The sequence below is a fragment of the Rhineura floridana genome, chromosome 1 (assembly GCF_030035675.1).
Source record: "Rhineura floridana isolate rRhiFlo1 chromosome 1, rRhiFlo1.hap2, whole genome shotgun sequence".
Taxonomy (NCBI): domain Eukaryota; kingdom Metazoa; phylum Chordata; class Lepidosauria; order Squamata; family Rhineuridae; genus Rhineura; species Rhineura floridana.
The window spans coordinates 246,788,307-246,813,674 of NC_084480.1; the positions used below are offsets into that span (position 1 = coordinate 246,788,307).

General features: G+C 42.6%; 1 protein-coding gene across 5 annotated transcripts; it reads left to right on the top strand.

Moving 5' to 3' along the window:
- The first annotated feature begins 5,313 nt into the window (after positions 1-5,313).
- Positions 5,314-24,574, top strand: CABYR (calcium binding tyrosine phosphorylation regulated). Of its 5 annotated transcripts, XM_061597014.1 has the most exons (7): positions 5,539-5,667; positions 7,231-7,360; positions 8,507-8,689; positions 8,859-8,912; positions 16,423-17,490; positions 19,095-19,730; positions 24,469-24,574. In XM_061597014.1, the coding sequence occupies exons 2-6, from the start codon at positions 7,321-7,323 to the stop codon at positions 19,721-19,723; spliced, it is 1,974 nt and encodes a 657-aa protein (XP_061452998.1). In that variant the 5' UTR covers positions 5,539-5,667; positions 7,231-7,320; the 3' UTR covers positions 19,724-19,730; positions 24,469-24,574. The 5 variants fall into 5 exon arrangements, with proteins under 5 accessions (XP_061453031.1, XP_061452998.1, XP_061453016.1 ...); XM_061597047.1 differs by lacking the exons at positions 5,539-5,667; positions 7,231-7,360 and adding an exon at positions 5,314-5,349; XM_061597032.1 differs by lacking the exon at positions 7,231-7,360 and having other exon boundaries at positions 5,539-5,744.
- The last annotated feature ends 794 nt before the right edge of the window (positions 24,575-25,368 follow it).

Here is a 25,368-nt window from a genome sequence, read left to right on the forward strand (position 1 = left end):
TCACTTTCTTTGCAGGTAATATGAGTATTAGTTGTAACTTGTAAGCTCGATCAGCACAAACAATGAAAATTTGTCTTCTAGCATACAAGGGTAGCCAACACGGTGCCCTTCATGTATCATCCCTGACCATTGACCATTGTACTCCCAACAACATTTGGAGAGCACCATGTTGCTTATCCCAAACTGGGAGTGATGCTTGTAATATGAATCTTCATGATAAAAAGTTCCAAGCACTACCTTTTCCCCCTAAGGTATATGATATCTGCCAGAAGTCTTGTGGCATGTTGTTATGTGCCTTCAAGTCAACTACGACTTATGGCGACCCTATGAATTGGTGACCTCCAGTAGCAACTGTTGTGGACCACCCTGTTCAGATCTTGTAAGTTCAGGTCTGGCTTCTTTTATGGAATCAATGCATCTCTTGTTTGCCTTCCTCTTTTTCTACTCCCTTCTGTTTTTCCCACCATTATTGTCTTTTCTAGTGAATCAGGTCTTTTCATGATGTGTCCAAAGTATGATAACCTCAGTTCATCATTTTAGCTTCTAGTGATAATTCTGGTTTAATTTGTTCTAACACCCAATTATTGGTCTTTTTCTCAGTCCATGGTATGCGCAAAGCTCTCCTCCAACACAACATTTCAAATGAGTTGATTTTTCTCTTATCTGCTTTTTTCACTGTCCAACTTTCACATCTATCCATAGAGATCGGGAATACCATGGTCTGAATGATCCTGACTTTGGTGTTCAGTGATACATCTCTGCATTTGAGGACCTTTTCTAGTTCTCTCATAGCTGCCCTCCCCAGTCCTAACTGCCTTCTGATTTCTTGACTATTGTCTCCATTTTGGTTAATGACTGTACCAAGGTATTGATAGTCCTTGACAAGTTCAATGTCCTCATTGTCAACTTTAAAGTTACATAAATCTTTTGTTGTCATTATTTTAGTCTTCTTGATGTTCAGCTGTAGTACTGCTTTTGTGCTTTCCTCTGGTTGATACCTATTTACTGCACCATTTTTCTCCAGTGTCCAGTTTAGCTTTTCAGCATTAAATCAGCTCTGAGAAAACTGCTCTCCAGGCAGTAATAATATTATTACTCTTTGTTTAAAGGGTTTACTAAATATACCTGAGTAACAGTTATGAAATACTGTATTTGGGTGAGGGGATGGAGCAACATTATTGGGCGAGCATGTGATGACAGATGACAAAAGAGGTAAGAAAGGAATGAAGTGATGAAAGATCCTGCCACATACCTTGTTTGCAGCATCCCTGGCTTGCTGGATGAGCTGTCTGATGCGGTCTATATTCTCAGATATGTTGCCTATATGCATGAGTTGTTTATTGATGCTTGTAATCTTGTTAAACATCTGGGAGGATGTTTGTTAAGTTCTTTACTGTTGGTTGGATTAAAAAAAGGGGGTGAACTTTCCATTGTCTGAAAGATCCTGACATTAGTGTTCAGTGATACATCTTTGCAGTGATACATCTTGGCATTTAGGGACCTTTTCTAGTTCTCTCATAGCTGCCCTCCCCAGTCCTAGCCTTCTTCTGAGTTCTTGACTATTGTCTCCATTTTGGTAAATGACTGTGCCAAGGTATTGATAGTCCTTAACAAGTTCAGTGTCTTCGTTGTCAACTTTAAAGTTACATAAATCTCTCTATGCTCTCTGACTGCTTTGTGTATCGCCATGAAAATTGAGAGGGTTGTTAAGCAGTGTTTCTGAGTTCAGAACTATAAGTTTTGTAAGGTTTTGTTTTGAAATGAGCTTATGGGAAGCATCAGAATGGCATGGGGGTATTTTCAATTTAACATTGCAGAATGTGAAAAACCCATGCTGGCTATAGTATACAGCCACTCTTGTGTATAATCCTTGACAAGTTCAATGTCCTCATTGTCAACTTTAAAGTTACATAAATCTTCTGTTGTCATTACTTTAGTCTTTTTGACATTCAGCTGTAGTCCTGTTTTTGTGCTTTCCTCTTTAACTTTCATCAGCATTCATTTCAAGGCATTACTGGTTTCTGCTAGAAGTATGGTATCATCTGCATATCTTAAATTATTGATATTTCTCCCTTCCAATTTTCACACCTCCTTCATCTTGGTCCAATCCTGCTTTCTTTATATGTTCTGCATATAGATTAAATAAATAGGGTAAAAAAATACACCTGTCTCACATCCTTTCCGATCGGGAACCAATCAGTTTCTCCATATTCTGTCCTTACAGTAGCCTCTTGTCCAGAGTATAGGTTGCGCATCAGGACAATCAGATGCTGTGGCACCCCCATTAGTTTTTCATGATCTACGCAGTCAAAGGCTTTGCTGTAATCTATAAAGCACAGGGTCATTTTCTTCTGAAATTCCTTGGTCCGTTCCATTATCCAACGTATGTTTGTGATATGATATCTAGTGCCTCTTCCCTTTCAAAATCCAGCTTGGACGTCTGGCATTTCTTGCTCCATATATGGTGAGAGCCTTTGTTATAGAATTTTGAGCTTAACTTGCATGGGATATTAAGGCAATAGTCCGAAAATTACTCCATGTCCTGGGATCCCCTTTCTTTGGAATTGGGATGTATATGCAACGCTTCCAGTCTTATGGGCCATTGTTCGTTTTTCCATATTTGTTGACAAATCTTTGTCAAAATTTGGACAGATCCAGTCTCAGTAGCTTGTAGCAACTCTATTGGTATACCATCTACTCCTGGTGATTTGTTTCTTCCAAGTATTTTAAGAGCAGCTTTCACCTCACATTCTAAAATTTCTGGTTCTTCATCATACGGTTCCTCTGTGAATGAATCTGTCATCCTTGCATCTCTTTTATAGAGTTCTCCAGTGTATTGCTTCCATCTTCCTTCTATTTCATCTTGGTCAGTCAGTGTGTTCCCCTGTTGATTATTCAAGTTTCCCTTTAATTTCTCTAATCGTTTGGAATAGGGCTCTTGTTCTACGCTTTTTGTTGTCCTCTTCTATTTCTATACAATAACCATTGTAATAGTTCTCTTTGTCTCTACGTACTAGTCGCTGTATTGTTGCACTTAGGGTTCTAACCATGTTTCTGTCTCCTTTTGCTTTTTCTCTCACCATTTTAAGAGTTTCTTCAGTCATCCATTGAGGTCTTTCTCTCTTTTCAACTAGAGGTGTTGTCTTTTTGCATTCTTCCCTGATAATGTCTCTGACTTCAGTCCATAGTTCTGGTTCTCTGTCAACTAAGTTTAAAGCCTCAAATCTGTTCCTTATTTGATCTTCTGGGATGTAGCTTAAATTGTATTTTGGCATTACGATTGCTTTGTTGTTCTTTAGTTTTACTCTGATTTTCGATACAACCAGTTCATGATCTGTACCACAGTCTGCTCCTGGTCTTGTTTTCGCAGAAAGTATGGAACTTCTTCATCTTCTGCTACCAATTATATAATCAATTTGATTCCTATATTGACCATTTGGTGATGTCCACATGTACAGTCATCTTTTTGGTTGCTCAAAAAATGTATTCGCGAGAAACAAATTATTGGCTTCATAGAATTCAATAAGTCTCCTACTTCATTTCTGTCTCCTAAGCCCCATTGTCCCACAATTCCTAGTTCTTCTCTGTTCCCTACTTTTGCATTCCAGTGCCCCATGATTATCAGCACATCTTGTTTTGGTGTGTGATCAATTTCTTCCTGTACTTCTGAGTAAAATCTCTTCAATTCCTCTTCTTTTGCATTTGTCGTTGGAGCTTATACTTGGATGATGGTTATGTTAATTGGTTGCCCATTAAATCTCATTGATATAACTCGCTCAGACCTTGCGTTATAGCTCTTAATTGTTTTTGCTACACCACTTCTCCCTATTAAAACAACCCTGTTTCTTCTTGATTTCTCATTTCCTGCGCAAAATATTTTGTAGTTGCCCGACTGAAAATGTCCCATTCCTGTCCACTTTAATTCACTTAAGCTATGTGTTGTAATGTTGATGCGTTCCACTTCTTGCTTGACAATTTCTAACTTTCCCTGGTTCATGCATCTCACATTCCATGTTCCTATTGTGTGCATCATACAACTCCGGACTCTCCTTTCGCCTCTGTGCGCATCAGCCTCTGGACTTCCTTTTGGCTTTGACCCAGCTGCGTCATTAGTCACAACGCTACTTGTAGTTGTCCTTTGTTCTTCCCCAGTAGCTCAGTGAGTGCAATCTGACTTGGGTCATCTCATCTTCCAGTACCATGTCTTGTTGCATTTTGGATACTCTGTTCACAGGGTTTTCGTGGTAACAGGTATTCAGAGGTGGTTTACCATTGCCTTCCTCTGAGTTTGGATGCATCTTAGTCTGGTGTTTCAGCGTTGACCATTCCGCCTTGGGTGCCCCTGCTAGGAGTCTAGCCTCTTGGTTGCTCTCAGCTTCTTCAACACTCTCAAACCCCCTCACCATGTTAAGGTGTGCATCCTAGAGTGGGTTCTTGTGATATAGTGGGTTAAAAAAAAGTATGCAGAAGGAAATTGTTTACTAGGTAGCTCTGAGAAAAATATTCAGATTGGTGCCTGCACCTCCAGTTTTCTATAGAGAGAACGTGAAAAGCAGTTGTTGCTGTTAACCTGGAGAAACATGTCTAACTTAGAGAGGGAGGGGGGAGGGGGAGAGAGAGGGAGAGAGAGAGTGTGTGTGAGAGAGATTGTTGTGTGTGTTGTTTATAAAGCGCCTTTAAAATACCTGTTGGCCAGAAGGGGAGGAACGTGCCATAATAAGCATGCAATCTAACACTTGCTAGTGGTGTGAAAGGCATATGGGGTGGTGGAAGCCCAAGTGAAGAATGGGCTTTGTGGTTTACTCAAGACGATTTTTTTTTTAACATTAACAAGGATCTGAAGGTGGCATACAGTATGTTTTCCCATCACAACAACCCCATCAGGTAGGCTAGGCTAAGAGACAGTGACTGTCCTCAGGTCACCTAGTGAGTGGGAACTTCAGCTCTTCCAGCTCTTAGTTAAGTACTCTAATCACTACACCGCACTGTCCCATTTCCAGCATGATTTTAATTTTCTTTACAATCATCTATTCATGCTGTTGTTTACATTGCCGCTTGCGAGTAACACTGGTTTCGGGATCCGCCAGAGCTACTCTCTCCCCCCCCCCCCAATATAATACAAGTGTATGCCAGTTTCACCTGGATATGCAAAAATGAGAGGAATATTAACTCTCCACAGGTAGATAATTCGTCATGACTGAAGCACCTGATATTTGTTATGATACACGTTTATGTAATGGACATGTAATAGTCGCAGTTACGCCCCTTTAAACCCGTAGCTGCTCCCCTCTTCCCTTGCATGTTACCAGAGAAGCAAGCTCCTTTGGGTTCAATGCCTACTCCTCCCAGGTTAGTAACGCTAAACTGCGTTGAATGTTGGCTTGTAGTCCAAAAGGGACCAACAGGGTAGATTATGCGTTACATGCGCGTGTAAAAACACAGGCGATGATTAGCGAATGACACAGCCCACCTTTCTCTAGCGCTGATCATCATATAGTCTAACCTGGCCTTTGTGACCTCATAAATGCGGACACTCTAGCCCCGCCCACCAGGACCATCTCGATATAAAAAGCCCGCCGGGCTCCTTCCCGGCTCCAGAGGAGGCTCCGGCAAGGGGCGAGGAAGAAGCTTAGGCGCAGCTGACTAGCGAAATATTTTTTTTAAAAGGTTGGGGCATTTGCAGAGCGACAGCGATTTGGATGTGCAAGGGGGCTTCCTGGTGGCTTAGGGGAAGATCGAGGAAGGTGGGGAACAAATAACAATCGGGTGTGAGACGAGCGAGCGAGGGAAGGTTTTCCTAGGTGCACGGGGGGGGGCCTGCAGAGAGCTGCGTCGGATGCCCCCATGGGGTCAGCAGTGGTAGGATCTCAAGGATAGCTGAAGGATAGCTGGTTGCTTTATTTCATTGAGATTATCTGACCCCAGGGACGACTCCGACACCTTTTTCTACAGGATATATGTATTTTACCTTAACAACAAAAAGAGTTGTGTCTTAAATAGTAAATTTTTTTATTAGTTTTTGTGGTCTACAGTGCACTTCATCAGGTGCATAAAGTATTGTTCTGGGTTATAGGTATATATAAGGGGTGTTGTAAAAAGGTAAGAAGGATGCGTAACGCAGAGAAGTACAAGCAGTGATAACGTTGTACACAGTTTTGTGAGTGTACGAAATTACAACTTTCTGTACGTTGTTTTTTATTTTCCTCACTGATCTCACTTTTTATAGCCCCCCCCAGCCCTATATGTATATATACCTGCAACTCAGGATAACACTTAAGGCACCTGATGATGTGGACTGTAGTGCATGAAAGCTTATAAGTTAGCCCTTAAAGGGGCACAAGACTCTTTGGGCACTTCCAGACTGTTGCTGTGTTGGGGTGGGGTTCAACTGCAAGCTACCCGATTCAAGTTGGCTTCTCACCTATCCTCTGCAATTAAGACTTTTTGTGGTTACGAAAGTAGTGAGTAAATGCACTGGAAAGTGGGAGAATCCTTGCTTGAGACAGCATTGATAACCTCCCTGCAAATCAGAATGAATACTCAATAAATAGCCATCATTGTCAAGCTTCCTCACAAACTTTGTCCAAACAAATCAGAATGAATGCTCTGTTGTTTTTTGCTGCAAAATACTATTTTACTTTGTATTGACTTTTTTTGGTCAGCTGCCTAGGGAGGACTTACCCTAAAAGGCAGAATATGAATGCATGAAATGAGCTAGCATCATCTCTGACATCATTCTACAACTACCCTTGGAGGTCCAAGTCATTAGCAGTTTACTGTGACTCCAAGCTTCTATGTAAAGATATCTGAAGTGATGCATGGTGGAGTTACTGGAGTATCGACTAGGCCTGTCTGAGGAATCAGACAAAAGTTTGTGGTGGAAGTGGGGAAATCATGATATTTTATACCTATCTCTGTTGAGCTGGTGCTTTTAAAACCATCGGAACATCATTTCAAAGAATTACTCTGAAAGGCAAGTGCTTTCAGGAGTTCAGTAGAACTTACAAATCACAAAGTTTCAGAATAGTCATGCGTGGTTTTTTAATGTACAGAATATATGCTCATCCTGAAGAGATGTTATCTGTCATGGATGTAAAGGATTTTGCTCAGAAGTCTTCAGTTAATATGAGATTGAGAATGACAGGGATAAAGTTTTCTGATCAGGGGTCCTCTTGGGGTATGGTGACATGGTTATTAACAGTGCTGTCCTATTCCTATCCATGTTTTCAGGGAAGTTTGAACTTGTATCTTTAAAGATGGGTATAGGATTGCAACCAATGGAATGAATCGTTGGCTTTGAGCTGTAGAACCTTCAGCTAAATGTGCAAACCAGACCAGATAGCTGATGGGTGGAATCCAGGTACATTAAAGCAGTTCTTGGTTAACACTCATCACAAATGCCTGAACACCAAATCACTTCTGGAAACTTGCTTCAAGTTTCACAGGTCCTTTCCAGGCTTATTTGAGGTGTGGAGTTTTGTAAGCTAAAGCTGTGAAGTCATATTTACTGAGGAAATTCTTTTGAAAACAGGCTTTCATTTTTGCCACCATCTTCTTCTCCCAAATGTTCCTTTAAAAAAAAAAAAGTCTGTGGGGTGATCACATAAAGAGCATTCTCATAAGAAGCTGGCAAATCTGGCAAAGTAGGCTTGACTCGACAAAAGTTTATGCTATAATAATTTTTGTTAGTCTTTGTTGTCTGGGGAACCTTTCATCCTCCAGATGCTGCTCAACTACAACTCCCATCAGCCCCAGCAAGCATGGCCAATGGAAATTGTAGTTCAACAACATCTGGAGGGCCGAAGGTTCCCCATATCTGCTTTACAGTGTCACAAGGTTCTCTTACTATTTTTGCTCTTAAGAGATGGGCAGAGCAGTACAAACCCCCCCTCCAGTGCCAGCCATGGGAGGGTTTTTTTGAATTGGGTGGAGGGGTCCCTCTGCCCAGCTCTCTTGACTAAACTGGCATCTTGCCAGCTATTGCTGATGGAGTGATGCAAGCATCACTCTGCTGGTGCAGCACTTCCCCTTCTGTCTGCTGAATATGCAGGTGGGCTGGAGTGCCATTGGTGGGATGGGACAGTCTGGAGGTGGAGAGGGTCTCAGCCAGTCTCACTGCTGCTGTGCAGTGGCATCAGGCCCAATGGGGGCCTGATTGCTACACCAGCTCCAGGATGCTGAAGCAATCTCACTAACCCTAGCTATTGTGCACAGTGGGACTGCAGATGTGGTGGTGGCCCTGCTGCTCCATAAAGTGGTGGGAAGTTTGAATTGCAGCCTAACACGGCTACTTCTCTGAGAATTCTCAGGAGAAGTTTACAAATGCTAGACTTCACCACCCCTGTTCATCCAGAGGCCTTCAAAAATAAGTGTGGCGATCCCTTCCACGTGTGTCATGGGTAGAAAGTGGTTGTGTGAATCTATGCTGCATAAGCTTGACCACAGGTGCAAGAATAGGCTAAAGAAATGCCAGCCAGTATCTTCATTCAGTTTCTTTTCCTTGCAGTTGTGAAATTGCAGCATCGTCTTCAGCTGGCAAAGATGCATACCGCAAAGCCCAGGATGGTGGTTCCTTATGGCCTCAAAACTCTACTTGAGGGAGTGAGCAGAGCAGTTCTTAAAGCCAGTCCCTCCAACATCACTGAGTTTGCTGCTGTCTATTTCAGGGAACTGATAATTTTTCGAGAAGGTTTGCTTTTGCTTTTTTAAAAAAGTTACATATAGAACAGTTCACTGACCATTTGGACTACTGCATTGGCTCCAATTTGTAAATTGTTAGCAAAACATCCTCTGAAGTCTTTGTAAAATCTGATATCCTGGCTTAAAATTAATTGGCTTTTCCAAACTTTTATTTCCAGAACACCCTGAGTTAGACATCAAAGATCTGGTGAGAGAATTTCATATGACTAGAGGTAAGACATTAGCAGCAAAGCAGTAGTTCTTAAGACAGAACTGCGTAGGTAATTCTATGATTCTTTCCCCCGACCCCCCAAGTTTTAAAATAAATACAGTGCAGTCATTGAGGCTGTGATTTGAAGTGGAACATTGGCATGGAGCAAGAGGGACTCTTCTCTTTTGTACCATTTTCTGGTTGATCCCCTCCCCCACCCCCCCATGCAAAGGGTGATTTTCAGCAGAAATATCATGGCACCAGGAGAATGGGTTAAGAAATCCCGTCTTCTTAAATATGTTACTGAATTATATATAAAATGTATCAAAGGGATGCTTTATGATTAACCTTTTAATTGCAACAAGGATGGTCCTTGCTCAGTATTGGAAAAATCCAACAATTCCTTGTTTAGAGCTTGCATTTTTAAAGCATTAGAAATTGTGGGTGGTGTTCAGTGCTAGTCCTACTTAGAGTTAGGTTAATGGACATGACTGACTAAGGGTCAGTGGTCTACTCTGAGTAGGACTTTGTTGAATGCAATCCCAAATGCATGGATAAACTGAGACAGTATATAGAAGAAATTGACAAGCACTATGCAAACTGTTCTTTTTTTCTAAATTGTAGCCTTTTATTTTTGTATTGGAATAATCGTTTTGGGTTAGGGAGACTTGATATCTCTGTATTTAGAAAATATGGAACTTTAGGAGTAAATTATTGTTGTTATTAATCCTAACAGCCTCATACAATTGTATATGGCCAGTGGTCCTGTGTGGAAAACTGACGTATGCAGTTTGGTGCTCTAGAGATTCAAAACTGTCAGAGAGCTTTGAATCTATTTGGTTTCTCTTTTATTAATGTATTGGAAGGGGGACTAGCTCATCTGTGATCACAAAATTTATTTTGGAGGAACTTGCTTGTGATAGTTGGATCTTCTCCTTTCTTCTCCACTCTAGCTATCTGTTAACTGTTATTGCCATTGGGATTGTTGAACTGGTTATCTTTTCTTATTGTTTTATTTCTTGTTATATTCTTGTTTGTTTTGAAGTGCCGCATTGTACTATGTTCTGAAACATAAAAAAACCTAATACTAATAATAGAAGCCCCCTTTCTGCCATGCCAGTCGTCCACATGGATCACAGTCTGAGGACTGGCATTGCATGAATTTAAAAGATTTTAAACAGAATCACATAATGATTCACTACACATAATCTGCTATTCTGTCTCCAAATGATTCATCATAAAGGGGTTGTAACTGAGGCAGCTAAATTGGATTTGGAGAGCCCTTTAAATGTCTTGTGTTGGTACCTGGTAGAGTCAGGGAACAGGAACCTGTGGCCCTCCCATCAGCTTCAGCCAGCATGGCCAATAGTTGGGGATAATGGGAATTATAGCCCACTCCAGCAACATCTGGAGAACCACAGCTTCCCCATTGCTGGTAGAAAGCTGACTTGTATTTTCTGGTAATAAAATGTAACCAAGAAGTAGCCGAATCCTCTGAAGATTTGGCTGCTTCTGTGTGTTCAGCATTTGTAGGTCAGTGAAGTTTGCAGGCTATTTGCATCTATATAGTTCCTTACACTGCATAGATTTCTGTACCAGGACCAAATTGAGAGGTAGGTCAGGGCAAGAATCAAAGAACTCTATGGTACCTTTTGGCTTTTATGGGAAGATGGGGATAGAGCAAGGAACCGTGAAACGGGCTTACTGTAGCCCATTGCTGTATAATTTTCCTGGAAGCCCTGGCCCTTGGCTCATTTGCTGAAAGAATGTAGTTGATGATAAATAAAACAATATTTTTATATTACTGCTTAGGCCGGAATTGTAGTACACATCCCTAGCAGTGAAATTACTCCTCCCTGAATTAAAAATAAATAGTTTGGGAGTGAAGCTTGCTTACCAAGCTTTTGAAGCAAAGACACTAATAGATGTATAAAGCAAGTATATCAGTTTTTAAAATAACGCAGCTGTCTAAGAACCTCTGACATTCCTCTTGTCCTACTTTGTTATTTGAAAGATCTGCAGAAATTCAGCAATAGGACAGTCCTTACTAAAGTTTGGTTAAACCTAATGCCTTCAAGTGTTTTATAGGGAAGATACAATAATAGGCTGCATTAAGAACATAAGAAGAGCCCTGCTGGATCAAACCAAAGGCTCATCTAGTCCAGCACTCTGTTCTCACAGTGGTCAATCAGATGCCCTCCTCTTCTTCTTCCTCCTCCTCCTCCTCATTATTGTTGTTGTTGTTGTTATTATTCCTCCCAAAGGGAGTTCAGGGTGGCAAACAGATGACAGAGCACTAAAAACCTCTTAAAAATATCTTAAAAATAATTCCAATACAGATGCAGACTGGGCTGAGGCCTCTACAAGGCGTGTTGAAAGAGGAAGGCCTTCAGTAGGTGTTGAAAAGACAAGAGATGGCACCTTTTAATATTTAAGGGGAGGGAATTCCAAAGGGTAGGTGCCACAACTCTAAAGGCCCAGTTCCTGATGAGATGGTATCTGATGAGATGGTATCTGCTGGAGGCCATCTCCTGCAGAGTGCAGTAATCAACTGCATATATAAGGGGTGAGTCAGTCTTTCATGTATTCTGATCCCAAGCTGTTTAGGCTTTATACACCAAAACCAGCACCTTGAACTAAGCCCGGTGGGAAGCCTACAAGCAGAACCTGAGTGTAAGAGCACTCTTCCCACCTGCGATTCCCACCAGCTGGTATTCAGAGGCATATTGCCTCCAACAGTGGAGACAGAACATATTCATAGTTCCTAGAAGCCATTAATAGTCTCCTCCTCCATGAATTTGTCTCATCCTCTTTTAAAGCCATCTCAGTTGGTAGACATCTTGTGGGAGCCAAGTCCATGGTTTGACTATGCACAGTGTGAAGAAGTGTTTCCTTTTGTCCTAAATCTGCCAACATTCACCTTCATTGAATGCCCCCAAGTTTTACCATTATGAGAGAGGAAAACAACCTTTCTCTGTTCCCTGTCTCCACACCATGCATAATTGTATACGCCTCTATCATGTCCCCTCTTAACACCTTTTCTCTAAACCAGTGGTTCCCAAACCTTTTTCTCCACAGACCACTTAAATTGCTGAGGGTCTTGTTGGACCACTTTATGCTTTTTCTGCCTGTTGTAGTAATTGTCAAGCGCTGTGCTAGATGCTGTAGGATTTTTAGTGGTACTTTTTATTGCTACTTTTATTTCCTATATTGTATTTAATTGTATTACAATTTACGTTCTGTAGAATTCAAATTGTAATGGGCTCCTTCTGGCATATACGTTTAATAAATAAAAATAATAAAATAAGAAATAAAAGAAGCAATTAAAATACAATTGCTATATGTATATTTATATAAATATGTATATTTAATGCAGAGATACTACGGACCACCTGAATGAAGATTGTGGGCCATTGGTGGTCCATAGACCACGGTTTGGGAACCCCTGCTCTAAATTTTCTTAAAAACAACAACAGCAAATTTTGTAACGTTTCCTCATAGAGGAGTTTCTCTATCCCCTTCATCATTTTGATTGCTCTTTTCTGGACCTTTTCCAGCTGTAGTATGATTTTACTCCATGCTTTCAGAAAATATGAGATGGTACTTGTAAATGTGTATAGATAAATAAAAATAACAATTTAGGTAGTATATTCATTTTCGCTATTGCTAGCCAGCCGATCCACTTGTTTTTGTTTGTTTGATTTTGGCTGGAATCCAGAGAGCTTCAGGCATACTCCCAGGTGCTTACTTGTGAGTACCTGGGCTTTCTGGATTTTCTCTTCTGTCCACAGCTCTTCATACTGCATCAGAGGCTATTTTGCAAGATCTCCTGTTTATATCCCTTCCCTTGTGATGAGTTGTCTGCTCTGTTCTACCACGAGAGGTCCTTAGGACCCCTTTAGTTCAATGCTAGTTTGATTAGGAAAAAAATGGGAAGGATTCCTAAGAATAGACCCGCTAGATCAAAGCATCCTCTTCTTCCTGTGGCCAGCTGATGCCTATGGGAGGCCTGCAACCAACTACTGTTATGTGAGCTCATGCTGTTACAACAATGAGAAATAGCTAACTTTTAGTGATGCTTTCCTGTCTTCCCCTCCACCCCATGTCACCAGCATGCCCCTGTGTTTGCTAAAGTTTTCCCAACCCTCGGGAGCAGATTTGCAGGGGAGTGAGTGAGGAGGGAAGAGTGTGGGGAACAGGGCTGGTACCAGTGGGTGGCCAGGTTGGACACTGGCTGAAGGCCCCTGGTGCTGAGAGGGGCCCCTGCTGCTCAGGATAGGTGGATGTAGTCCCCCTCGATGATCCACACTAGCATTGGGTTGTGGAGCATGTGCCCCTCGACCCCATGCTAGCGCGGATTGCGGAGCAGCAGCCACCTTCCCAGGCAACCCCACCCGCCACTGGCGTGGGTCAGCTATGCAACTTCCTGCAGCACCATGGTGCCGCATTAGCATGCTGTGCATGCATTCTTGCCATCGCCCAAGATGGCAGTGGAGGTGTCAGCACTCCCTCTCCCAACGTTGATGATGGCAGGCATGAGCGCACAGCACACTAATCTGCTGATGTGGCTGGGCCTATTTAAGCCATTGACAGCAGTAGTAGTGCTGCTGCTGCTGCTGCTGAAGGCCTCTGCACTCTGGTGCCCAAGGGCCCGCGGCGGCATTCTGGTGCCTGCCCTGGTGAGGAAGTTACATTGCACAGCTGGGTTTTTTTTAAAAACAGATTTTTTAAAGATATTTTGTTTTAATATACTTTAATGTCTGTTTTAATGATGTTCTGTAGTGTTTTTAGTGTTTTTGTTTGCTGCCCTGGGCTCCTACTGGGAGAAAGGGAGGGATATAAATTTAATAAATAATCATAAAAGTCATGCTAGCATAACTGTTCTGTTAGATAATGCCCAATGTCTTTAACTGAAGCAACCTCACTTGGTAGCATTGTGCATGCACTATGGAGCCATTGTCTTTCTTCACTCACAAGAAACCAGTGACTTGGCAATACCTGGTGGAACGCCTCTCCCAATATGAACCTACCCGTACACTACGCTCAACATCTAAGGCCCTCCTCCGAGTACCATCCCATCGAGAGGCTCGGAGGGTGATGACTAGAACCAGGGCCTTTTCAGTAGTGGCCCCCGAACTGTGGAACAGTCTTCCTGATGAGGTGTGCCTGGCGCCGACGCTACTATCTTTTCGGCGCCAGGTGAAAACCTTTTTATACTCCCAGGCATTTTAAAGTGTATTTTAAACAGCATTTCCGTATTTTGGATGTTGTTTGGTTCGTTATTGTTTGTTTGTTTTGTTTTTTGATTTATTGTATTTATTGTATTTATATATTGTGCTTGTTTTTATCTTTTTGTACACCGCCCAGAGAGCCTTCGGGCTTAGGGCGGTATATAAATTAAACTAAATAAATAAATAAATAAATTGATATTTTCGTGGAGTGTTCTTAAAGCATGGCTGTGGGAGAATTCCTTGATTGAGAAGATCTTTCTAATGATATACCCTACATTTCCCTTCACTTCCTTTTATGTTCTTGACTTCCAGACTCCTCTTAATCACTCATGTTAACATTTCTTCCATCTGTCACAGTATATTTATAACTTCCATCCTCTCTTTGTCTTCTATCACATTGTTTAATTTAGGGAAAGTCTGCCTGAAGCACCTTGTGCTGTTGATTTAGCACTTCATTGTGAAAGTGAAAGCATGAATAGTATGATGTGATTGGGAGGGGGAGGGGAGGCACAATCTTCATTGTCAATGCTACCTTCATTGACTCTCCATAATTTGCCCATTTGCCATTTGGACTACGCGGCAAGGATTAAGTAGTTTCCATGGGGTGGAAATTAATGACATCTCAAAAAGCTCCATGTAAAAGTATCTTTTAGACTGATGCAAAACCCAAAACAAGTGAAAAACAGCCACCGCCCAAAGAACACTCTCTGCATTGCAAACCATTTAGTGCATCACCCCTGCTGCAGGTTTGGAGAATTTCTTTATGCAGTCACAAAATTCCTCATCCCCAACCAGTCCCAGATCCCTCTTGTAAGGCAGGGATGGCACTGAGTGATTGGCAGCAGCAGGTCAACAGGGATTCTGTCTCCCAATTGTTTAACAGTAGCCAAAACAAAACGTGCATGCACTTCTAAGTAGGTTGCTGAGATGAAGGGACGGGAGAGGAAAAGCAGGAGTAATTTTTTTGCGGACTTAGTTCTGCTACTGAAAACAAATTCCTCAGCTGACCATGTGGACAGAGGTACCATGGCTCTTATTCTAAGGACGTGTTGCCCCACCCCAACCCCAGGCATGCCCCTGGTTGGTGGGCCTCAGGGCTCTAGTTAAAAAAAAAAAGTATATCCCACAAACCTGAGGTGTGTGAGGCATACTCCACAAACAGCTTGCAATATGGGCTTCTGGCCAGGGCTAATTAAAAGAGGACTCTGCATGGTGGCTATTTAGTTCATCGGCCCTGAGACCTGGTCAGGTCCTTGAGGCCCATGACTATCGTTTGGTCCACAAGGCAATAACTTGTTTGAAGTGGAAAGGAACTTGTGATTTGTAGGAATCTGGAATTTGCATCAAAGGTGTTCAACAGACATTCTGTAAGGAACATGGATGCCTTACTCAGTCAGATCAGTGTCTCGCTCAGTGTTGTTTACACTGACTAGCAGCTCTCTGGAGTTTTAGATAGAGGCCTTTCTCAGTCCTGTTTGGCAGTGATAGGGATTGAACAAGGGACCTTCTATATGCAAAGTACATGCTCTGTCACTGAGCTATGGCCCTTCCCCAAAGGAAGGAATTGGTTTTCAAGAAAGGGAACTAATTTTGTCTAGGGCAGAGGTTCCTAAACTCTGGTCTGGGGACCATCAGTGGCCCACGAGCCTCATTCAGGTGTTCTGCGGCATGTTCACATGAAATATATTGATTTTTAATTGTATTTTATTGCTGCTTTTATTTCTGAGATTATATTTTACTGCAATACAGTTTGAATACCATGGAATGTAAATTGTCATATAATAAAATACAACATAAGAAATAAAAGAAGCAGTACAAATACAACTAAAAATCCTACAGCATCTAGTACAGCACATTACAATTGCTACAATGGTTAGAAAATGGTCCACCAAGACCCTCAGCAATTTTCAAGTGGTCTGTGGGGAACAAGGGTTGGGAACCACTGGTCTTGGCCATTTCTGACAATTCAACTACCATGCTGACAGCATTTCCTGTTCAGTGTGTGAAATGTAAAGTGAAAGTGTAAAAAGGCCAATATTTGGGGTATGATTCATCATTACAGAAAACTAGCTCCCTGCTTTTCTGTGACAGTTGAATCTATGGAACAACCTCCAGCTTCACAAACCACCTCTGGTTATGTTAGCTGGGTGTTGACTCTCCCCACAGCTAATAAACAGGAGCATTAAGCTTTCAACTGGACGTGGAAGCAAGCGGTTTTAAGCAACTGAAAGTTTGCAATTGATGTGTTTGTTTTTGCTTTAAGGAGAAACCCGTTTAACTTGCTTCATATTTGTCCTGCAGTGGAGGGATGGGCTGAAGGAACCACAGGTGCAACGCAAGTGCCCCGTGGCAAAAGGGCTGATGTCGGAGATGCTTTTAGACCAGATGCAACGACTCCAATTTCTGATGAGCCTAAACGGAAGGAGAAATCTACTGACACAGAAGAGGACCAGATAAATGAAGAACCTTGTCGTGAACAGAGCACCAAGACCACTCAATACCCATCAACTGTTGATGAATTTGTGGTGGACAAGGCTGGGGATGAAAAGGGAGCTGGACTTGCTTATGTCCCAGCTGATCCAGCCCAGCTGGCAGCACAGATGCTAGGTAACATTGAACTTGTTGCTTCTGAGCCTGAATTGAAGGATGCGGCAGTCTCGGTGCAGACCCTTCCTACGTCATCCCACAGTGTAGAAAAAGTGGATGATGCTGCCCCAGCACTTGCTTCGGCACCTTCCCCAGCCCCAACAGAAGCAGCAGCTGCTGAAGAAGAAGCACCTGCCCCCACAGAAGCAGAACCTGCCTCTGCCCCCGCAGAAGCAGAACCTGCCCCCGCAGAAGCAGAACCTGCCCTTGCAGAAGTCGCACCTGCAGCCTCTGCACACTCTCTCAGGGTTGGGTCAGCCACTCACAGTCAGACCTCCATTCCTGGGGAGGTAGTTACCTCAGGCAGTCAGGCTGAGCAACCACCTGCCGACATAATAGATCCAGCTTCCTCAGCCCCCTTGCAGGAAGAACAGCCACCCCCGCCACCACCACCTCCTCCTGATATTGACCCATTGCAGGCTGAATCTTGTTCAAGTGAAATTGAGCTCACATCAGACATACAGATCACACCCATGTGTGACGATGATCCCGATGCTGGTGGAGAGCCCCAACCACCACCTTACGTAGAGCAGTTTCCACAGCAAATAGTAATTCCTTTCGTAGACACTGTAGCATGTCTCTTAGATCCACTAATGGCTTCGCTAAATGCAGGTCAGTTTGCTAGTATTCTAGATCCATCTGCAGATGATGCAGAATGTGACCCTGACAGGATGGATACTACAGAGGAACTGAGATCAGCTGACCCAGGTTTTATTATGTCAGGTAAGAAAGTCAAGATATTTCTGAAAGCTACCTATTCTGTGTTGTAGTAATATTATTGCTCCATAAGTAACAAACGGCTCCAGCTCCTCAAATGCACTTGCACTGATAGAAGCCCAGCTGAAACCGAGGTCACATCCACACCAGACATTTGAAGCTCATGGCTTGACCCAAAGAATGCTGGGAACTGCCTTTTACCCCTCACAGAGCTACAATTCCCAGTACCATTAACAAGCTACAGTTTCCAACATTCTTTGGAGGAAGCCATGTGCTTTAAATGTGTGAGGTGGATGTGACCCAGAAGGGCTGGTGCAAGTAGAGTGCCTTGAGGACTGGAGCTTTACTTACTTAAATGCAAATACCCATGGCAGTGCGACTTTGAGATGAATGATTGGTCACTCTTGCTTTGGGGGAGTTGCAGGTCCCACAGCACTTGCCTAGCTAGGATGTGCATGTCTGGAATTTTTGCCTGTAGAGGCCTTTCAGGTGTGTGGTTGATTGTGAGTGAGCCCCAGAACTTATCTTGGCTGAGTGCCAACTGCTCAAATTTCCTGCTCAGGCCATGCATTATTTTCTGCAAACAGATTGGGCAGGGCAGGACAACACTCAGCTAGGGGAGCAATGGGTGAGTACGGCAATATGTTTCAAACTTTCTTTAAACCATGATTAGCCACTCTCACAGCAGACTATGCATCTCAAATCAGAATTACGCACATGCTCACGGTGGCTAATGCAGAGTGATGTGGGTGGCTATGACTTCAAGCATATTTTTTTACCAAATATTTTGTTGCTCAGCCATGGCATCAGCCATAGGTTTTTGCATTTAAAAGAAATGGTGGTGGTTGCCTCTGCTGTCCCATTAGGTCCTGTCTTCTCCAGATTGTCGACAGAGAGGGACTAATTGCTTCCAGAGAACTGCAGAGGTTGCTGCAGCTGGAGGATTGGCTTCCCATCACAACATGACATCTCCCATTCACTTCTCTCCCTCAGTGATAAGTGAGTAGCCCACTCCTGTCCTCAACTGGAGAAGCTCCCCTTGTGTCTTTCTCATTGAATGGTGCGGATTTGCCCTACGATTACAGTCTCCCTAGAACCCATTAGAGAGGTAGGTAGGTAAGAACTAAAAGCATCTTACAGGAGAGAGAAGGCTGAAGGGATAAAGGGATAAAAAAGGTTGGCACGGCTGGACAGGCTGTGGAAGAGACATTTTCAAATCTGATCTTTGCGGTACTCAAAACATATAAATAAAAACTGTGTCCTAAATTTTACAACTAACGGAAGTACCTCCACATGTAAATTTAATAGTCTGGATTTATTTCAAAATTTTTGAAAACCGCTTACTAGGATTGGAGTCAGCCACATTTTAGCAAAACACCTCTTTCATCATATCTGCATTTCCATCACCACATACAGCACTGCTTGTGGCTCTTCTGTTTCAGTCATGCCAAGGTCCTACTTGTTGCCTTCAGGGATTCTCTCCTCTCTGTAACATGCTTTCTTGCGGCATATAAAGTTGTGGGTAAGGCTATGCAATGTGACTGCACTTCGTACATCCGAGTAGATGGTCTTTCATGCCAGCAAATTTTCTTTAAATTTTTATTTTATAGCCATGGCAACAAGCGAACCAGGACAGCCACCACCATATTCTAATGTGTGGACTCTCTATTGTCTAACTGATATGAATCAACAAGGTCGTAAGTCACCTCCACCACCCCTTCCACCTGTTGGTACTGGTGCTCCTGTTCCCCAGGCAACCCTATTCATATCTAGTGGTAAGGACCAGCCACAGTATCTACAGCCGCAGATGATACAACAAGGTCAACCACCACAAGTGTCCTCTCCAACTTATGTGATGATGGAAGATGGGAAGAAGGGAAATGCTCCACCTTTCATTTTAGTGGGCTCTTCTGTTCAGAATAAACAGGACTGGAAACCCATCCCCGGCCATGCTGTCCTTGCACAGCCAGATGCTGGCGGTACTGTGAGGAGGTTCGCTACAATCCCTGTACCAGTCGCCAGGGCAGCAGATCCGAAAATGGCCAATCCCAATTTTAACTCCGCACAGGATAGCGGCAGGCCTCCAACTCCAGTTTTTCTTTCAGTTGCCATACCACTGGAAGATGTGATGACTGGGAAGAAGGGCTCAGGAGCTGGGGATAAAGCACCCTTTGCAGGCAGCTATGGTATAGCAGGAGAGATCACATTTACTACTGCCTCTGTACGCAGGACAGAATAGCAAAAAGGTAAGTCGATCAATTCACATGGCGTTCTCTTCCGACCTAATGGGCAGAGCAACTGTATAGAGTGAAATGGGTGTGCAGAGAAAAACAAAGATGGTAGTGGGCATGTTTTGAGGGCTTAAAATATAAGGGCATTTTGTAGTTGGCTACATTTTGGGTTGTCTGCTGCAGCCACTCTGGGATGAGAATTTTTTGTTCTAAGGCTGTAAGCCAGAAGACCTTTACACTACATTTGTTTTAAGCATTTTCCTCTGGAGAAGCACCCCAACTTATTTGGAAACGACCATGTTTTATAAGGCGGCTGATGTGAAAACTGCCAATAGGAAAGATGCTTCTGTGACACAAGCATGCTATTTTCTTAGCGTGTTCCTATTGGGAACTACAAATAATGCATCTATAGACTGTGTTGATGTAAAAAAAAAGATTTGGGGGCTGCTGATACAGGGACAATAAAATGTTGGTATTGTATGCACACATATCAATAGGCAATAGTATAGCGGCAAATTCAGAAGCACAGGGTCCCTTCATGTTTGTCACAGCCACACACCCCTTTTTTGCTGCTCGGTTGACAATAAGATCCTTGTTGGTGCCTTCTCCCACAACAACAGATGTCCCTAGGAGCCAATAAGCATGAAAGGGGAGAGTGTTAGCTGCTGAGAAGAGTCTTCTTAATAGCTGACTCACATCCTTTCACTAATTGGCTCCAATCAGCAGGAAAGGACAAGGAAGGATGCTAGAAGACTGTTGTAAGTGGCCAACATTGTCTTGTAGGATCCTGTTGGGACCCTGCTCCGAAAAAAGTAAAGGGTCTAAGACCCCCTGAGACCCTGGACAACTATACCCCTGTCAATAGGTGACAGCCATAAACCCTCAACTTTGAACTCAAATCCTGATTTCAGCGGGATGTGTTCTGATTTTTCTGATCCAAAAGTTTGTTTGGCCTCACCTCACCTTTGTTTGGCGCTGCAATCTGATTCATTGGCTTGTTTAGCAGGAAACAGCTTCTCAGCAATGCATTGGTAGAATTTTAGCATTCAAAAAAGGGCTTAGTGCATGAAGAGAGGAACTGCACATGCAACACCGTGTATTGCATATGCCTCCCTATCCAGATAGGTATATGCACATGCAGGCCCCTTCCAAGCACATGAGCTGCATTGGTGTGCTGGTGTTTTAAGACTGGTTTGGTGAGTGTGTTTAGTTTGGTGTATTCCTTTTTCAGAGACCTAGTGGTGAATAAATTGTTGTTCCTAGAATATTAAACCAGTTCTTAAGAAATGACTGAAGTGATACTGCATTTAGAGCATGAAGCTGGCAAGTTTTTGAGAAACTTAGAAGCTTGAGAGACCCTTCACTGACTCTGTTGCCATTGCGTTGCTTTTCTTCAATGTGACTGTTCATTATTGGAAAGCAAGTATGAGTTAGAAATATGATGAAGGTCCACAGGATACTTGCTGTAAGATTTCTCCGTTGCAGTGTTAATGAGCTATCTTGTAACAGTTATTTTATAGTTGCATGTGAAAGATGAAAGATTTTGTGTGCTTTTTTTGTCGAACTGAAAGTAGGGCATGAGTTGTGGGTTTTCTAGAGATTTGCTGAGACATGTAATAAGTTCCATTTTTTAAAATGATCCATGAAATCTTGTCTTTGTTGCTTATGAAAATCCCGTCTTTGTGTTTGAAACTTCAGACCTGCTACACAGTATTCAGGTAACAACGAACAGTGTCAGCCTACTTTTGGACAGACTTCCAGTTGTGCAACAGGATTTACTCTTCCTCTCCCACCCACCCCAAAATCTGCTCTGGAGGATTGGGGGACCCTGTGGAGCAGATGGGGGACATGTAGGAGCTGCAAGAGGGGGTTATAGTCTACTCACATGACATTGGATATTGTCCATAGTTTTGTATGAAAGGACATGTTGTTCAGTGTATTTGGGTGTGGGAGAATAGCCAAGTAGGGAGGCGGAAATAGTAGAATTAAATGAATTGGGGAGGATTTGCGGTTTGCAAAGTGCTGGTGTTTTAAAATGGCGTGGCTTGGCTTCCTACTAACATGGTGTAGATGGGTCAATTGTAATTTGGTTGGCAGTGAATAAGGTCAGCTTAGTCACAAGGGGCTCAGAGCTGCTGATGGCTACATGGTGTCATTCTAGATTGGCAGGTGTCGTGATGCAGAAGCATTGCACTAAAGTAGCTGTATGATACAGTGCTCACTTTACTGATGCATTGAAGCAGATCAAGTGGTTAAAGAAGTAGCTTGCAAGTAACATAACATGTAAGAGGGGTTAAATTGGACCTATCAGTTGAGAAATTAAACCATGAACACATGTGGTGTACAGATATGGCTGTAAAGAATACTGTATACATACAGGCATACCCCGCTTAACGTTGCTTCACTTAACGTTGCCTCGCTATAACGTACATGCTCCATACTTCCCCATACCCCGCTTAACGTTCACGCGCTTTGCAATAACGAACAGTTTATTGGCATGGCGCTGCTGCCATCTAGTGGTGATTGCATGCAGTACAAGTGAAGACAATTGCTTCACTTAAAAGTATACTCTCTGGTCCCATTGCGAACGTTAAAGCAGGGTATGCCTGTATACCTTTGGGAGTAGTTTCTAACAATAGATTTGAAGCTGATACTTAGAATCATAGAATAGTAGAATTGGAAGAGGCCTATGAGGCAATCGAGTCCAGCCCTTCTATCTGTGCAATGCAGTAAGCCAGGTCAGCATTTAAAATATGCTGGCTAAAAGTGTGTGGTAGGTTTCTGCTAAGTAGAGTTTCATGTGTTGAAGAATAAGGGCTATCGGTTTGTGGTAGAAAGATTACATGAGATCTGCATGCAGATAGGCCCAAGTTCAATCCTTGGGAAAGAAGTGTCTGAAACCTTGGAGAGGTACTACCAGGGTAGACCAGGGGTGGGCAGAAGGTAGATTGGGCACTAATGGTAGATAACAGGGTGATTTGCAGTAGATTGCCATGTACTATTTACTCATAATGGTTTAATAGTAGGGACAACAAAATTACTCTCCCTGCCTTAAAGCATCCTGCTGAAATTAAGAAAGCTGAGGCAGGGTAGCCACTCCTGTTTTTTATGTGAAAGGATTGCAAGCACCAGTTGGTGCTGGTACTCAAATTTCTGAGTTTGGGATTATATCATTCTAAACTTTATTTAGTTGTTATGCACCTATAGGTATAATCACGTTCACACTGGAGTTGAGGCCAAGCAAACAGGATCTTGCATGTTAAACATTTTTTTTAAAAAACCCTTATTTTTCAGAAAACAGTAACGAATTTATTTATAATAAGTGAGGTACAATACAATAGGTTGTTGACCTGGCTACATTGGCGAATCTGATTTCAGTTACAGTACTATGTTTTGCAATATGAATTTGTTTCACATTCACTTGCTTTGTTTTAAACAAGTTTCAGTCTACCACATGGCCATAAAAGATCATGAGAAGATAGGCAATGCCATGTTAAGGAGTTGCCAACCCATGGTTGTTGGAGGAAGATGATGCAACATCGGGGTGGGGCAAAAAGCATGACCCTGCTTTGCAGTCCACACAATTGTGCCTTACCCATGAGTAACACGTGTACAGGGCTAAGGGATGTCGCAAAACACAAACTAGATCTTGCAAGTCTGAAGCCTTCCTCCTCTGGTGTAGATAGTATCAATCTAGCTGTACCAAAATTGTAAAAAAACTCATTTTTTTAATTGGTCGTTGGAGGTGAAGGATGCAATTTGTTCCCTCTTGAAGCCTTTCTTCCCTTGAATTACAGACCCAGGTTTGTTTCAGACATGGCTGGGAATAGGGGTGGCTAACCTGTGGTCCTCCAGATGTTCCTAGAATTCAGCTTCCATAATCATTGACCAATGGCCATGCTGGCTGGGGTAGTTGGAATCTACGATATCTTGACTTTAGCCTATAAAGCCCTATATAGCCTGGGCTCCAAATTGTTGAAGGACATCTATCCCAATATCTGCCACTGGGGAGGCGGGCAGGAGACCCTGCTTCTGGTCCTGACTAGTGTAATACAGATTGACCCAAGTCAGCCCTTCTTTGCTGTGGTACCCCAGTTGGGGATCTCCCTTCTGGAAGAAGTAAGATTGTCCCCATTGTTACCATTTTTTCATCATCCAGTGACAGTGTTTTTTTTTTGGAGAGGAGCTGAGACCCATTATGTTTGTCATGGCTTTGAATTTGTTTTTACCACATATGCATTAAAAACATGGTACAAATTAGCTATCTCTGCTTTATAGGACCAGAAAGTTGCTGCTGGGTCACACCCTCCTCCCTCTGCTCTGGCATGCTGCTTCACTTTCAAAGTCATGTTCAGCAGTAGTCAGATTGCTGTTATACCCCCCCCCAAAAAAAGTTGTTTGCACATGATCTCCAAGCCAGAATGGTAAACCTACTTCCAATTGTGCTTTCCAGTTTCTTGCTGCAGGGAAGGACAGAGAGCACATGCTTTGCTGGTTATAGTTCTAGTACTCAGAACCACTTTGTCCAGTTAAAAGAGCTCAAGTTGGCAGAGTTGGGAATGCCCTCTGGCTAAGAGATGCTGTCAGATTAAACAGCACTGGACCAGATGGATGGATAGTCTGACTCTGTACTACTCAGGTCCTTATATCCTGCTGCAAGAGATGGGGGTGCAGTGTGTGAACCCATGTTTGTTACTGTTGTAAACAATAACAAAAAAGGTAAATTTATTGAATTTGTGTTTTTCCCTCCCAGATCGAGAAGAGGTGCTGTTCATCATTTCACCCCAGAATGGAAACCTGCATCTTTAATTAAAATTTGATTAACTAATACGCACAATAAAGCAATGCAAGCAATCTGATCTAAAGGCTGTTTTTTAAAACAAATAAAAAATAGTAGTGATTTTTAAAGTTTAAGTGGTAACCAAGTAGTAGAGAACTAAAATCAGGACTTTTTCTTTTTGACCCTTTATATAAATGATGAGAAGTTTAACACTGACTGCTAGCAAAAAATGTGGTTAAAGTGAAAGCTGCCTTCTTTATATTACAATGCACCCTGAAGGTCAGGATAATACCGTCCCACTTGTTACACCCCTTAGAAGGCCTTTAGTAAGATGTGTTGTGACTGGAAGACTGACAGGATAGAATGCCGTTCAGCAAGTATATGGAATGAGGGCATGGAGACTCAGTGCAAGAGCAAAACTGAAACAGGCTCACAAAGGGATAGTGTTTCGTCTTACCTATTTGCGTTGCCATCCCAAAGTAGCCAGACAGTATTTGTCATCACCTGTAGCCCCAGCTCTGGCATATTCTGAGGACTCAGAAGAGAGGTCAGCCTCTTATTTCACACCAGGCTCTGCAGACATACAGAACATCAGTGTCCAATAGTTTTTCATACCTGCCAAAATTGTGGCAAATGTGTTAACATTTTTACCACATGACCAACCCTCCCCCCACTGGTTTTGAGGGTAGAAAAATATAGTGTTTTGAATTATTGAAAAAATTAGTGAGAAATCTAACCTATATTTTCATGAAGTAGTGCAGGTAAATCAGGCATAAAACCAGTTAGACTGCATCTTGACTCCGCCTCCAAATTTTCATCCAGCATTTGCAACCTATATTTTGAGTTCACAATTTTTACCACAGAAAAGCTTGA